Source organism: Astyanax mexicanus, chromosome 8 (genome assembly GCF_023375975.1).
Source record: "Astyanax mexicanus isolate ESR-SI-001 chromosome 8, AstMex3_surface, whole genome shotgun sequence".
Classification (NCBI taxonomy): Eukaryota; Metazoa; Chordata; class Actinopteri; order Characiformes; family Acestrorhamphidae; genus Astyanax; species Astyanax mexicanus.
Window position 1 is genome coordinate 23786955 of NC_064415.1, and position 16297 is coordinate 23803251.

Consider the following 16297-nt stretch of genomic DNA (forward strand, 5'->3'; position numbering starts at 1 on the left):
CAAAAATGACCCACATTCATTTTCTATGTAACTTCATGTATGGCTGAGCGTTTCTATGATATATATTAGCAATAAATTGAGTCAGCCATTCAGAATTTAAGGTGTTCCTAATGCTTCTTGTTTTTGATCATACATCCTTATTTTATTCTTACTTTTTGAATAAAAGCCCTTTTTGTATCACAACCCTTCTGATGAGCAGTGTTTACATTCCTTTGTCTGAAGTTGTAAACATTAGTTAACACCATCTGTTGTACACAAATCACTTTGCTTGATAAAACTAAGAAATGTCTGATTTTTGCACTTTAAACAAGTCAAAGACTAAATAAAGTCAAAGTGTATATCTGTTGGTATATATGGTCACTGTGTACCTACTGTAAGCACTAGTCATATTTATTCATATAGTCATTTTCTTAATTATCTTCATCACTTCACATTATCAGTAATACTGAATATGCATCCGATCATGCAAGCAATTCTGTTAAACAATTCTGTTTTTGTTTTACTGCTGACCTGAAAAAATGAGGCATTAGGTTTAATGACAATAAAATAACAGTAACTGTATTCATGTTTTGTTCACATGGTGTTTGAATGTAAATCCTAAATCCTTACAAAGTGGATCCCTTGCCTGCTAGCCTCACAGGGCAGCTGCTAGACTCACAGAAAGGATGTGAAAAAGGTGTTGGCAGGTTGGTTATGAGTAGGAGCGGCTTTTCACTGAGATGCCCTCAGGCCTCAGGTACCAGAAAAATGTGAGCGAGAAGAAGAGACAAACCTCCTCCATGTTAATTATACCGCCTCCCAAATGTCAGTAGTGCACAAAGAAGGAAGTCCTTACACTGAAAGAATGCTGTAGAACATGATAAAAATGGAATGTTCACGGAAATTTAATTTGATGGGTTTTTCCCCATTAGTGTTGAATCTGATAGTCACTGAAGTCCTGATAGGGGTGTAATGGTACAGAAAAATCACGGTTCGGTTCACACCTCGGTATAAACCCCATAGTTCAGTAAAGTTTCGGTATAGTTGGTGGAGAAAATATAGAGGCTGGGCATTCTGTATAGCCTCACTTTTATTAACTTCATAATTACAATGAATCTCAATTTTTTTTGCTAAGCATTTTACTGGATGCATTTCAGTGTTTAAGTTCTTTTCAAGAAATATCAGAATTAGATTGTTAAAATTAAAAGAGAGAGTGAAAAAATTAAAAGAGAATGTGAATCTCTAGGATTAGCAGTTAGTTTAAAGGTGAAATTCAGTCAGGAGTCAGGTGTTTTCATTCAATGGAATGACAATTAAGAGTTTGGATTGCAATCCACACAAGTAAAATATTTTTGTCTTATTTGTTTAACCCTTTCAGACGGACTTTAAACGGACATCTGTTTTTTCTTTCTTGTGTATTCTTGCATTTAACCCAGATTGAGTGCAACATAATTCACATTTATTAGCCAATCAAACAACAGCTTAGCCCCTCCTACTACAAACAAATGATTACACTGCAATTAACATAGAAATACAAATAATAAATGTATTTTTGGAGTGCATTACAGACAGAAAACAGCATTCTTATATTTTTTTGGCACTGGAACATAATTCAGGTCTGAAAGGGTAAACTGGGTTCTGGCAACATCAGGACGTTGATGAAGTTTTAGTTCATATTTGGAACATTCTAAAGGATCCACAAACTTTAAAGCACCACTGTACCTATACTGCTACAGTGTACAGTTCAGTGTTCTCTTTCTCTCTCTCTCTCTCTCTCGCTCTCTCTCTCTCTTTCCGTTTTTCGCTCGCTCTCTTTTTCAGGCTTAAGGTTAAGTAAACCCCTTGCCTCCTGTGGATTTAAAGCTTACATCACAAGCTGAGGAGTCACAGACCAGTACAGATCAAAAACAGTGTGATTGTGTGTTTGAGCAGGGAATGACAACTGCAGAGCCAAACATCAGAAAGTGGGATTGAAGTCTTTGGAATTTTAGGAAGGTAAGTGGCATGTTTGAACAGTGTAAAAGTGTCCCCTATGTGATTCATTAGTGATACAATGCAGTACACTAATAACAATAACTGATCTTGGCATAATGTTCATGTAATATCAGCTTGCCATGCTACTCTTCAGATTAATACATTTTAGTGCTTATGCCATTTTCTGCACTGTATGCTAGACCTGACAGTAATAAACTATCATGGTTGAGTCCTGTTGGATGGATAAAAAGAGCAGAGAAAGGACTGCACTATGTTAAGCCTCCATAAGCAGCTTTCTAGTCATTCAGGCCCTGCTGTTCAACTGCCTGCTGCTACGTTGCCTGCTTTATATATTGGCCTAATGATTAGCTGTTGTTCTTCCACACACTAGTCAGTCCTGTCTGAATTGAGAGAATGCTACTATCATCGTAATTTGAAAATGCAATACACAAAAGCTTAATAGGTAAATCATTAATGCAAACTAAATGACTGCAGAGCTGTGTGCATGATGGCCCACTTTTCAACCCATTCTCAGAGACTGTGCCAAACTGCAGTGGCCTAAAGCCCAGAGTAGAGGATAAAACTGCTATAAAGCTGCTATATAGGGGCTCAGTATTACCATTAGAGTGAAGAACGGTTGCAACCGTTGATCCCGAATGATTTTGGGTTTCACGTAGAGTGTGATGCATTATCTATATTTGATGTATTTTACTATGTTTTTTACTATGTTTTCTTGTGTCATGGTTCAAATTATAATCTATAATAATAAAAACTGACTGCAATTAATTGTAAAGTAAAAGTAAAGCCTCTGAAACTCCTTAGATCCTATGATTCTGGTGAAGCATTGCTCTTTTACGCATGTGTGTCAGTTTAGAAGTGTGAACTGTTCAGACAAACAAAGAAGATCATAAGGATGTGGTCAGACAGAGTGCTGAAGTTATTAAATATGATATTGAGTGAGACAAAAGATTCCCAGGCGGTAAGATAAAGAGAAGATGTAAAAGCAGGTCAACCAGCATGACTCTAGGGACAAAAAAATGCAAGATTGAGTATTCTAATATTGGTAAGTTTTAACAATTTGATAAAGAACAAAAGTGAAAGTTAAAGTATTTGGCGGAAGCAAGTCATTGGCCCAGGTCTCGGAAGGTGGGACCAAACTAGAGGCAGTGGGTAGAAAAGAGGTTGCATTTTTATCACCCCACTGCCTTTAAATCCCCCTGACCCCACAACCTTTTATTCGAAATACAAAAGCTGTACAAATAAGCGCGACAGACACAGTCCTGCAATGTGGAAACATTTATCCTCCCTTAATGACAAAACAATGACATTTCTTAACCTCTGTGTCAATTAAGCCTGTTCCTAAGTGAAGGACCCACAATGCAGCCAGGGCACAAATGATATATGCGATATAGTGATTTTTATGGTCATTGATTACCCACAATTCTCTACAATGTAAAGGGAAAACAGCACCATGAAAACTGGTGACAATGGTCATAATGTGATGTTCGCATGTGAGGTCCACATGAGTAGGCCATAAGGTGAACTACCAAAAAGTACCTAGAAAGTGATTTTCGTTCCCACATCTGGGCAATACTTTTTAAATGTGTTTTTGTTCTTGTGTCATGATGTATACATTTATATGAATGTGAATCTAAAAAAACGTTGCTGGTTTTGCCTGTCATTTAATTTATCTCCATTTTCAAAACATAAAATATATCCCAAACTCACCTATACCTAAACCTAAAGATCTGAGACAAGCATTAATGCTTTAGTACACTCAAGTGCGAAATTAGAGAATGGAATATGACAAATTTGCTTATGTTTTTCCTTAAACTTTAGAAATTGACTTTAAACAAAATAAAGCATAAACACAGATGTTTTGTACATAAAAAAATCTGAAGCCACTGTGTAATCAAAGAAAACAAGAAAAGATACAGACTTTGAGCCAACGGGATTAAACGAAAAACGCCTCCCCCTTATGGCCTAGAGGACTCATTAGACTCTTCCACATGTGTCAAATAACAGGCTACTGAGAAATATTCTCTCCAGGGTCTTTCCAAGGCCTGACCTACCTTAACTGCAGCCGAGACTTTGTACCACATCTTATGTTTCAACTATAATTTTTCTATTCTATAATCTTCTAATTTTCTTTTTACTCAATGTGGCATTTGTCCCCTCTTCTTTAGGTGATTATGGACGCTGTGTTTGTGCAGCGTGCTCACGCTTCGGTGGCATCCAGCGCGGAGTCTCTGCTGGAGGACGCTGCGCATGCGCAGGCTCAGTGTCGCGCACGTGGAGTCGAGCTGAGCATTGCAGCAGAGGAGCTGCGTGAAGAAGCGCAGAGTCTGCGCGAGCGCTGCCAAGATGCGCAACTACATATGGCCCGATTGCGCATGCGTTTAGCGGAAATGACTGATACCAAGAACGCATACGAAAACCGTGAGAGACAAGTTCGCAAACTGAGCAAACAGCTGTGAAAGAGGGGCAGGGGAAGGGGGTGGGTAGGATGTTTTGAAAACTAGATGGACTGAGATAAACTAAAAACTATAAAATTAGTACTATAAAATAGAGGATCAGGCAACTTTAACTGCGTTTCAGGTGTAATGCAAGAAAAGGACAAATAAAGAAAAAATATTTCTTTTCATCTTTCTGTTTAATTTTCACATTTAAAGCAACATTATGAAGCGTGTTTACCTTCAAAACATCTTCAAAATCATAGTAATGCTTTACTGACCAGTCAACCAAGAATAAAACTTAAATAGCTAGCTGTCATCACTACAGTGAATTACAATAACCGGTTATAGGTGGTGCCTATAGTAAAAATGCCCATTGTCTTATAATGCTGGAAATTAAAGTTCTACCAGGAGACTCGAATGCTGCATCACTTTACCTTGACCAATCACTAACTTCAACTTGAAAAGCAGATAGTTTGCTTTTTCTCCTCCATCCTCCTCAATGGCACAAAGTTTGTCCCGTCTAGTTGCCTGAGGGGTTGGTTGGCATCCCCTAGATTCTACACATGGTCAGAGCTGCAGGGGTCCAGATGCTACAAGACCTGGACCGATTACAGGTCCTAAGTCAAATACTTTTGTTTAAAATCAAAGACGTTCAATACAGATATCAACATTTGGTCTATATTAAAAAAAGTACTTCTTATTCTTGCCTCTGGCCACATCTACAGTCAACAAATGCAACTTGTGGTTTAAAATACCCTAACGGACATGTTTTGTGCAAATATAGAAGGAAAAGCTAAGAGACCCATCGTTAAAAGTTAAAGAAGCATGTGAACTGATGCAAGAGAATGTTGTCCTGCCCGCTTCAAAGTTACCAAGGCCCTGTCCCATTACTTGCACTAGCACTATTGTGCCCCTTGTTTAGATTTGCCTGCTATGTGTTAAAGACTGTAGGGTGCCCCATTTTTTTTTACATTTCTCACCTCTCATAAGTATGCATCAGATTACAGCTGTATAATACACCCTAGGCTTCAGCTGGGGTGTTCAGTATTTCTCAGCCTCTATGTCTTAGAAGGCTGTTCCAACCTGAAGGTACAGCCGAGAAATGCAGGCATTATTTAGAGTGATTTGAAGAATGCAGCTGATATATCCCTTCCAGCCATTGGTTAACTACAATTTTACTGTTCATGTACGGTGCAAAGGGAAAAAAGAAAAACAGCAACACAAAGATTAAGCAAAAATAATGGAAAGGAAAAATGGAAAGGAAATAAACAGAATATAGACTGAACATTCTAGAGTTAGCAGACACTTAACATGCATGCAACTTAGTGATACTAATGTTAAGCATCATGGCAAGTGCAGTATTTGGTGTTTACGTAGTAGTGTCGTAGACAGGTGAAGGGATGTGAGGCAGTGTGTCCCAGTTCTGCTCTTAATTCTCTAATGCCTTGAGCTCTCATTCCCATTTTACCTGCCCTTCGACAACTTCATAAAAGTGCACTTCCAAGAGGGGATTAGAGCTTAGAGTGAGAATTGGGACAGGGTGGTAGTGCAATTGCCGGTGTTCCAAGCTTGGAGTGAATAAGGATAGTTCTTTAAACTTGAATCTTTTACTTGAATGGGTTCTCTAAACATATTTAACAAAACACTTTATCAGACATTTTTCTTTAGGTGCTCCATATACATTCATCTACATTCATCATTGAATCCTCTCACTAATTTGTACATTCTATTAGAAAATGCCATTTAATTCAAAGCCACACATATCCAGATATGCGTTTCACATGCAGGGTTTGCATGCTGGTGCAAGTGTTTTCATCTTTGCTTGGATGCAAATATTTAAAAAATTATAAAAAAGAAATCTCAATCTGTGTTATTAACTCATTCACTAATTACTATGTCACATTTAATATATGTAGTGAACTGATAAGGAAACGACAAAACAACAATCTTTATTGGTGTTGCTCTGAGGATGTCTGGCACAACACCACCCACCACATTGCATTAGCATATGTGTCCTCCCCAACATCATACCTGCTCCTACACCTTTTTATTATAGCATATTTTAGCTTCAGAAAAAATACATTTAGGTCCTGTGAAAAAGTAGCCTGAAAAACTTCTCAAACATTACAGCTAACAGTCTACACACTGCCATCTGCAGTCCAGGAGTGGAATATAGTAAAGAAAGGTCTACATTACACAAGAATTATTTTTTTTTTTACAATGTCACAAATATGGGACATTTATGGAAATAACATTTAAATGCAAGGACAGTGGGATTGAAGAGTAAAATATATAACCCTGGAAAAAACTGGACTGTTGACAGGTATTTGATGTTGACGTTCATACAGGACAATGTACATACAGGACTAAATTAAATTAAATCTAAATAAATGTACTGATATACTATTCAAAAATCAGTATACAAATATGTTCTGTTAGATGCAATTTCTTTCTTCTTTATTTTTCAAATGTGAAAGACTTTAATGAACTTTATGAAAATCACTTATCTCCAAAACAGCAACTTTACAGGAGAGTGAAAAAACCTTGTAAACGTTTAATGGAAGTCAATGTAAAAAGAGTTTATTTCAAGTAATTTTGAAGAATTTCTGTGATGAAAATGGAGATGTGTTTTTCATAGGACAGCGATAATATCTACCTAATATAGCTGAGGATTGCTACCTAGCAAAAAAATCTGCTAATACAGTTAAACAATTGACTGTTTATAAAGATTATCTTGGCAGTATGTGGCACAAGTATTACACAGTGGCCTACTAATCAATGTTAAATATGAGTATTTATTTAATAAAAATCTTCCAAAATATATATTTAGGGCAAAAGTAGCTGAAATATGAAATCTCAGTGCATCAATTGCTTTTCCAAGATTTCACTAATATAATGGCTGTTGTTATATTATCAAAATTTTCATAATTTCAAAAATTTCAAGCTCAGAAGGTTGGCTTTATTTTACTCTGGGCAAATTGAAAATGTGTAAATATGTAATAAAAAAATTACTGTATATATTAGTCTATTATCTATTAAAAACAAAGGCTGCTGGTCATTGTGCATCCCTTCAGGGCAGTCGCAGCCACAGGCGCTCAAGGACAGATTTGCTGCCTGAATAATAATTGTCAATCAGTATTTTACTATTATGTACAAAATGACAGCACATTTAATTATTAATAGAGAAAATTAAAGTTACATTTGTCCTTGCGAGCCTTCACTGTAACAATACACAAGCTGTATAAACAAGAATGAGAGGGTACAGTTACTGAACCATGGACTTGATGCAATTGTGGTTTACACAACAATCATCATACACATGACTGTCAAAGAAATATTGGGCTTTTCATTTTTTTCAATGAATTACATTTAATTAAAAACAACCTTGGTGATGACTTGTTGGCTCCTAATTCCTTGCTTAAATAAATGTGCTGAATGTGCTTTTTAAAGGCAGGATGAGCAAGTCCAGGCTTTGTGCAGTAAATTATATATTCAGAACAAAGTGTTATCCAATAAGCAGCCTGCAATCAAGAGTTGGTAATTTCATTTAATCAAATCAGTGCAGAAAGTACTTGACTAACAATGAAATCTATAGCTGCTGGGGGATGCGATGCATTGCCCAGAGAAATAAAGTGAAAAGAGACAAAGAACATGAATCAGGATGTTCAGTTGGACAGATATAAAGGAAGATTCTGTGTCAGTAATAAGGCAATAAATAGACAGAGCAGAGCCTGTCTTTGTGTGGGGGACAGCAGGAAGGACACTGTGTCTTTGAGTACTTTACTGCTGTGGACAGCAGCATGCTTTTGGCACCTAGCCCACCCCAGACAGGTCTTATCATAGGTCTATGGGTAGATTTATGTCCCTGTCAGCCCAAGCTGTGCTGGTCTACAAACACACACACACACACACACAATCACACACATTTCTGGAGCCATTGTGTGTATAAGAAAGTCCTACTACAAATGACACCCTTAAGTACTGCTGCTCAAGCTTTTATACACACAGTTACAGCCAAGCATTTTGTCAAATTTGAAGAGAAAAAGCCTGAGGGTACATAGTGGGCAGGACTGTAGCTAAAAACTAGTGGAGAAAACCTTTATTTATATTCTTTATTTTACTTCCAGTTTAGACTAAAATCCAATATACATTCTGTGGGTCAAATATATTTTCAATCGAGCAAGAAATAAAACCAGACAGCAGGGGGAGCCAAGTACAAACACAAAGACTCACAGTACCTAAAGTTTAAAGTTACTGTGCAGTCAGTCAAATACACTGACATGCAGAAACTAGCACAATGTCCCATGACTTTTGCCATTGTCCATGAAAGCTAAAGAATGCTGCACTGACCATAAGGATATGCATGCAGGCCATGATTTATCATTATCAATATGTTATTTAGAGTAAGATTTCAGAGTGGGTGCCAGATAGATGGTACATTCCATTTCTGAATTTGTACTGACATTTAACATTTCTCAATTTACAGTATCACATGTGCACCAGTAATATGTCACTGTGCATTGCGCTGCACACTGTGGGTACTAAGGATTGTGACGGGAAGTGTCTGGCTAGAACTGTCCATGCGAACAGATGAGGGACTCTGTAAGTAATCACATCCATATTCAATGCAGGATTCCCTGCACACATGCCACACAGGTTAGTGTAGCATTCTTAGCTTACATGGGACCAAGCATGGCAAAAGTAATGGGCACGATACTAGTTCCAGTCCCATGATATGAGCCATGTCAGTGTATTTCCATTCTGTTGTGTTACCAGTTTTTTTTAAACTGGTAATTCCTCCTAAAGCAGAAGATATGTGTATCCATATTCTTTACATACATTTCAGTGGTAAAAATAGGCTATCTAGTCAAATTTAAGCTGGTTAGGCTCAGTGTAAATCTGTACAGGTCAGAGAGACCAATCTGGCCACCCCTCCCTCTTAACTGCCAGGCTACTGCTGCCAATCGCAGATCAGTAACCATGGCAACAAAGCCTTGATATCGCTGGTGAGCAAAACTAAAAGCACTGACCGGTGTAGTCAAAACAGTATCTTTTCAGCTAGCCCAGCATTACTGTGCCTGAATCTGTGTGTTTCTGTTTCTGTGAGTGATTGCTTGCTTGTGTTTAGTTCCGATGAATATTCACATGAGTGTTTATTCACAAGTTCTTTTGTGTGTGTGTGTGTGTGTCTATGCCAGTGTGTGTGGATGTGTGCGTTTGTAAACGTGTTCACTGAGGCTGTCCCGGGCGGTTAAAGAAAGGTTCCGTTTCAGAAGGGTTGGCCCCAGGGTCCTCCTCCCGTGACCTGTATTCAGAGCCCCACCTACGCTGCAGGAACACCAATACAGCTATGATCACCCAGCTGAAGAAGTTCACCCACACTGCCGTCTGAAAAAAAGTAAAAGTGAACAACATTTACAGTGGCTGGCGATTAAAAAAAAGCCATTAAGCCCATTCAAAATGATAATAAACGATTCCAGTCATGTAAAGGGAGAGAAAGATGAAAAAAAGAAGAAATCGAGGCGAAGCAAAGAACTGACACTAAAAGCCAGACAGTGGAAGGAAAAAAACAGCATACAAAAGGGGAAGTAAAATGATCAGTAAAGCTTTTCTCAGGCTGGTGTGAAAAATAAGCCATAAGAGACCTGACCTGAGTGTGTGTATGAGTGGATGTGTGGTTAGCTTTTCATTAAGGCAGTTTTGACTTACAATGGGGGAGGTAAATAAAAGATTGGTTTACCACTAAGGTGTCAAAATGCTTAGTTTAAACAAAAAGCTGTTGGAGCCCTTATGAGAACATAGATTATACATAAAGATATTACCTTTGTCTTGTCTTATATGTTCGCATTTGTAAAACAAAAAATATCAGTGCTTAGGAACTCATCAGATTTACAGTGCTCATCAGATTTACATTATTTTGCAGAAGAAAGGGGGTATGTGGGTCTGTGTTAAATTTTGTTGTGACTGTTTCACTGGCAGAGCATTGTTTCTCTCCTGGTGTTAGTGTGCAGGGTAAATAAGGGTCTCTGTCTGTTGAGCCCCCATTTTATGACAGAACCACTGCTTGTTGGCATTCATTTAACTGTCTCTCCTGTTATTTTAATTATAAAACTAAAATGTGCATTGTTTGTTTTAACATTTAGATATACACTACATATCCAAATGTTTGTGGACAATGAATATTTGAAGGCATTCAGATATTATAAATTCAAGTTGCACCAATTGCTGACACAGATGTGTAAATGTACACACACACTCAAGTTGCTGTACACTCTAAAAAACAGAGGTACGATATGAGTACTTTTTTGTACTCAAAAGGTCCATTCTTTATAATTGTACCCTCAATGGTACAATATTGGTCTTTACAGGGTCAAATTTGTTCCCTTTGAAGTACAAAGTGATTCTTAACAGCAATAAGTACAGATTTGTACCATTTAACCAGCTGAAAGGTAAAGTCAGTATTCTGTATCACTGTATTAATAAACATTATATATTTTAATTGCACATTTTTCATTTGAAAGTCAGACAATTTTGGTTCATCAAGTTCTTGACACATATTTAGTTGATGATAATGTTTATAATCTTTGTAATCTTTACTGGCACAAAAATATGGGTACAAAAAAGGACTTTCGTTGAAAGGTACTTTTTTGTACCTCAATATAAGGTACAGCCCCAGCGACAAGCTTTGTACTCTTTTAAGTACAACTCTGTACTTACTTTTCTTAGTGTGTACAGAAGTACTCCAAATAGAATAGGACCTTTAGAAGCAGGTGTTTTAGACCCCTATATGTGTTGATCTGTGGAACATGCTCTCTGGAATGATGGAGCTCCTTCCAATATTTTGGGATGAGTTGGGGAGTTGGGAATGAGGCAAAGTGGTGACAATCCAACATCCTAACTTCACTAAAGCTCTTGATGCTAAATACAATCAAATGATAATAGCAATGATCCAAAACTCTTTACCATCTTTGATTTCAAAAATAAATGATTGAGCAGACATCCATGTGAATGCAGTATATCAATGAAAATACTGCAATTAAAATTCTTAAGCATTACATTTACAATATTATGACACTGTAATGTAGGTATATATAAACAAAAATCAACAGTGGCCATCATTGGTCTGAAATTGAAGTGACACTGAAATTCAAAGTATGTACATTTACAGAAATATCTTCTGTAATTAGAATTAGAACCTCTAAAAATCAAGAATATATTTGCCTTATTTTAGACTTATTTTAGATGGAAAATGCATAGAAGGTGCATGTTTTTCTATACCTCAGCACTATGCAGTCTGGTGTAGAAACTGGTCCCAATCAAAGGCTTTTTCCATGGCTTGTTCTGTGCTTCATCACAACTGCAAGTGGAACAAGTAATTAATCTGTTAAACTCTGTTCAAAGGGTTTAACAATTTTAATAGCTTATAAAATAGGAATCACTTCTTAATGCACAAACCAATAAATAAATTGCAATAGTTTAAATCTTCCGTCACAGACATTCTACAAAACTCTTTATACAATCAGGTGGTGTACTGTACTCACCTAGTTATGTTTTGCCCTGTTTGGACCACCGTCTCGCACAGTCTGTCTCTGCCTACTTTCAGGATGCATCCCGTCACCAGGAGGAAGAAAAGGAAGAGTCCACACACACCCAAAGACAAACTCATCCATATACGCTCCCTTGTAGTAAAAGAAAAAGACAATAACAATTTATTACCAGGATAAATCCTAAGGTTACATATATAGGCCTGTCACAATAAATTTGCTATTGACTTATTGTACAATATATGAATATAACCTCAATACATTTAGGTGACCTCAATCATGTCCCTTATTAAATTACTTAGTGAGAAGATCCCATTAAAACAATTGAGCTGGTATTATACCACTTATATTGTTTAAAGCAGTGAATTTATATAACTCATGTTTAATTTATTTACAATATTTAAACATGTTTATATTCCAATTCCAATGTTCCAAAATGTTCTAAATAATAATAAAAATTTTGCTCTTTAAAAGTAAATGCATTATTATGCAACTGTATTATCAGTATGTCAGTGGTATAAAAATAGTTGACAATAACATAGTTAATCTATATAATTTCTGGGACAATATACTGTCTACTGACAGGTCTATTATGTATACCAAAAATGTTGAATGCAATACAGATTTTTCTTTCTAAATATGTCATACACAGGCCTGTTTTGATAATTATGCTATCGACTTTTCGTACAATATATGTACATTACTTCAATAAATTTAGCTTAAATTTAACTTAATATTGCCTATTGTGTTTACTTAGAAATAAGTTGACATTAATGTGAATGAGCCAGAATGTAGATTTTGTTTAAATAAAGATGTTTTATTTTGTTTGGTTTTTTTGGGGGGCAAACATTTAATATTCCAATTTTAAATATTAGAAATAATTTCAAGATGACTGCTCTGTAAAACTAAGGGGTAAGTGCAAGTGCATGATTGGGCTATTGTATTATACTTATATAAGTAGAATAAAAGAATGTTAAATTGTCAATATCATTGTTTATTGCAATAATATATATTATGTAATAATATGAATAATTTATTACTTATACAAAAAATCTAATGCAATACTGAACAAAATCATTAAAATTTTTAATGTTATATATATCTTCATATGACGAGTGACAATGAATTACAATATGACATCTAACCTTTTGATCTCTCCCTCCACGCAGCTTGTGTAGACCCAGTAGAGGACACAGGAGAAGCAGAAGATGGCCACGCAGACAGAGATGGCCGAAACAAAATAACAGAGGGAGGGAGAGCTGGACCAGCTTACAATGTATTCTGAACTGTTCAAGCGTACAGCGCCATACAGCATACACATGCCCGCAAAATCACCCTGCAGATGTGTGGCAGAACATGAGTGTGTGTGTGTGTGTGTGTGTGTGTGAAATAGAGAGAATAAAACAGAGACAACTTGTTTATTATTTGCATTATTTCAGTCATGTGCTGTAAAACATTTCATCCATCTCATAAGGCTCATTTTTAATCCTTTTACACATAAAAATGAACAACAATGTTGTTCTGCCCCCAAACTTCTATTTTATTCAACTTTGGCATAGATGTTACAAAAAACATCCACTAGAGGAAAGTCCAGAGTCAAAGGTTTTTGACAACATTATAACCATGGAGATGAATTTCCTCATGAAATTTTGCCAGATTCACATTAAGGGATAAACATTAAGAAAATGGACAAGAAGTTAATAGACAAAAAAATACAATTAATAAATTGCTGGACTTTAGGCTTTGTTTGATTATTATCTTTTGGATATCAAAATAATTTGAACAATGCTCTGTGAAACAAAGTTGTTAATAGGAAAACATAAATATAGTGGTAGAAACAGTTCAGTTTTTTCTTTGGCTTTATTTCAAATGACTTGAATGGTCTGACTGATTGTGCTGTATCATCTCATTCAAAATATGTATGTAGTAAATTTACTCCTCAAAAAGTAATGCTAAACTGTTGTAGGTTGACTTATATGTCAAAAACTCCAAAATGGTCACTTAACAGCAGGAATCAATGTTCTTAACTTTTAGTGAAGGCCAAATGCTCAATATTGAACATGTTTCTTTTTTCAGATTTTCATAAATATTTCTGCCTTTTTAATTATTGCTGCATTTACAAAGAGTGTCTTACTCAATGCTGGTTGCAGTTGTCTTATCATAAACATCACTTTTGGGAATAAATTATTCGGCTGAAGAGTGAACACCACTTTTTTGGCATTTTTTGACACATAATTTGATGAATATTTGGTGCATCCATATTTAACAAAATTTCAGGCTTTCTTATATAATAATAAAAAGTAATAATAATAATAATAAGAAGAAGAAGAAGAAAAAGAAGAAGAAGAAGAAGAAGAAGAAGAAGAAGAAGAAGAAGAAAAGTAGAAAGTTACACCCTTTCATTAATAAGCATATTTGATGATTGGGACAATCAGACATTCAACATGAAATATTTAATTAATCTAAATAAAAACATAAAAAATACTTTATGTGTAAATTAGCATACCGGCTCATTTACTTCAGTAATCTTGCTTACAAGAACATAATGGACAAAATAGGGGACAGCAAAAAATAAGTCATTTCCATATACAGTTCTGAAAAAAATAAAAGACCACTTAAAAATTATGAGTTTCTTTGATTTTACCAAATTGAAAACCTCTGAAATATAATAAGAAGGAAGATGGCTGATCACAAGCCATCAAACCAAGCTGAACTGCTTGGATTTTTGCACCATAAAGTGGCATAAAGTTATCCAAAACAAGATGCATAAAAAATTGCATAAAAACCAGGTTATTCCACCAAATATTTAAAACTTTATGAATATGAACTTGTTTTCTTTGCATTATTTGAGGCCTAAAAGCGCTGCATCACTTTTGTTATTTCAGCCATTTCTCATTTTCTGCAAATAAATGTTCTAAATGACAATATTTTTATTCTGAATTTGTGAGAAATTTTTGTAGTTTATAGAATAAGACAACAATGTTCATTTAACTCAAACCTATAGCAATAAATATCAAAATCAGAGAACAAGATTCATAAAGGTAATTATTGTGACAGGCCTAGTTTATTTCAATAAGTTCAGGGACAATATATTATCCAAATATAGTTTAGGTCTATTTTACATTAGCAAGTATCATATCATGCTTTTTCCCCAGAAGAGATAGGGATTCCCCTGTGCTAAAGGGGGTAACGCTAATTCACAGCCTTATGGTGCTATTCTCTCTTTTACTGTTACTTTTTAACTCATCTGACTTCAATAAGCCAATTACTGCAGAGAGAGGAAGGTACAGTGGGTCACATGACCTGGTGAAAGCAGAAGTGGTAAAAACAGTGGAAGGAAAAAAGAGGATAACACACTGCTAACTGACTCACAGCTGCTCTAAACTTTCTCTGGAACTCAGATGATTAACACGGGACTCTCTCTCCTCTGCCTCTATCGATTCAGTGAAATATTTAAACATCTGTACGACGTTTATATTATTTAGTGTTTAGGGAAGGAAGAAAATCCCCTCACTCCAAACACTTGCAGTCAGTCATATGACACGAGGGGAATCTCGTGGGTTTTAGTTAACACGTCTCTTCCGTCAACTTAACTCAACGTTACTCCTACAATCAAACAGTTTAGCTGCAGAGTGGAGAAAATAGATGCAACAGAAAATAGTTTCACTTTAGACCTAAAACAAAACGCACGAGCGCCGTGTAAAAAGTGGTTACTGAAGCACGGAGGAAAACGTTTTGGGTTATTTTTTTCCTTGTGGACATTTTATTGACAGTAACGGGTTAGTTCCCTGCAGCCAATGAAAAGCTAAAAACTGCCTAAAACAGGACGACTGTGGTCGAAACACAGCATGTGAGGCTCACACTGTTCAGCATTAAGAACAGCAGGCCAACTTCTAGCTAAACTCTGACAGAAAACCCGCTTCAGCGGACTAATCCAGCTTCACTCGCCGAAATAAAGCAGCAGCGCAGTTTTCTACAATTGAAGTTACCTGAGAGATAGTGAGCGAGGCGGCAGTGATGATCCCGCAGACGAAGCAGCAGGCGTACAGCGCGAGCTCCACCAGCATCAGCCGCGGCAGCGCCATCGCGAGCCGTTCGGTCACATGGGCGCGCGCACCAACACTTTCTCTCTCTCTCTCACTCTCACACACACACTCTCTCTCACACACACACAGTATAGAAACGGATGCAGAGGTGGGGAGTTCATAAAAAAAATCATGTGATAAGTATTACCATTAGAGGGGGTAGCTCCCTTAAGACACACACCAGTAAAAAAGTGAGGAAGAACGAGTCTGAGAAATGGTGAGGGAAACAAAAACTGGTTGGTGTCATTCTGTTATTTCT

General features: G+C 36.4%; 1 protein-coding gene and 1 long non-coding RNA gene across 2 annotated transcripts; one reads left to right on the plus strand and one right to left on the minus strand.

Annotated features, from left to right (window-relative positions):
• Window positions 1-1494: 1494 nt before the first annotated feature.
• Window positions 1495-4597, plus strand: LOC125803939 (uncharacterized). The gene is made up of 2 exons (XR_007440427.1): window positions 1495-1974; window positions 4140-4597. It is a non-coding gene; the product is annotated as an uncharacterized LOC125803939 (long non-coding RNA).
• Window positions 4598-7938: 3341 nt separating this feature from the next.
• On the minus strand, window positions 7939-16115 carry tmem179ba (transmembrane protein 179Ba). The gene is made up of 5 exons (XM_015605519.3): window positions 15943-16115; window positions 13099-13289; window positions 11951-12088; window positions 11688-11766; window positions 7939-9797 (listed from the first exon to the last, which is right to left on the minus strand). The coding sequence occupies exons 1-5, from the start codon at window positions 16036-16038 to the stop codon at window positions 9639-9641; spliced, it is 663 nt and encodes a 220-aa protein (XP_015461005.3). The 5' UTR covers window positions 16039-16115; the 3' UTR covers window positions 7939-9638.
• Between the last annotated feature and the right edge of the window lie 182 nt (window positions 16116-16297).

Coding starts and splice junctions, on each gene's coding strand:
- tmem179ba (XM_015605519.3), bottom strand. CDS start 16,038: ATGGCGCTGCCGCGGCTGATGCTGGTGGAGCTCGCGCTGTACGCCTGC. Junction 13,290..15,942: donor CCTCGCTCACTATCTCTCAG/GTAACTTCAATT, acceptor ACACATCTGCAG/GGTGATTTTGCGGGCATGTG. Junction 11,767..11,950: donor ACAGGGCAAAACATAACTAG/GTGAGTACAGTA, acceptor TTCCACTTGCAG/TTGTGATGAAGCACAGAACA.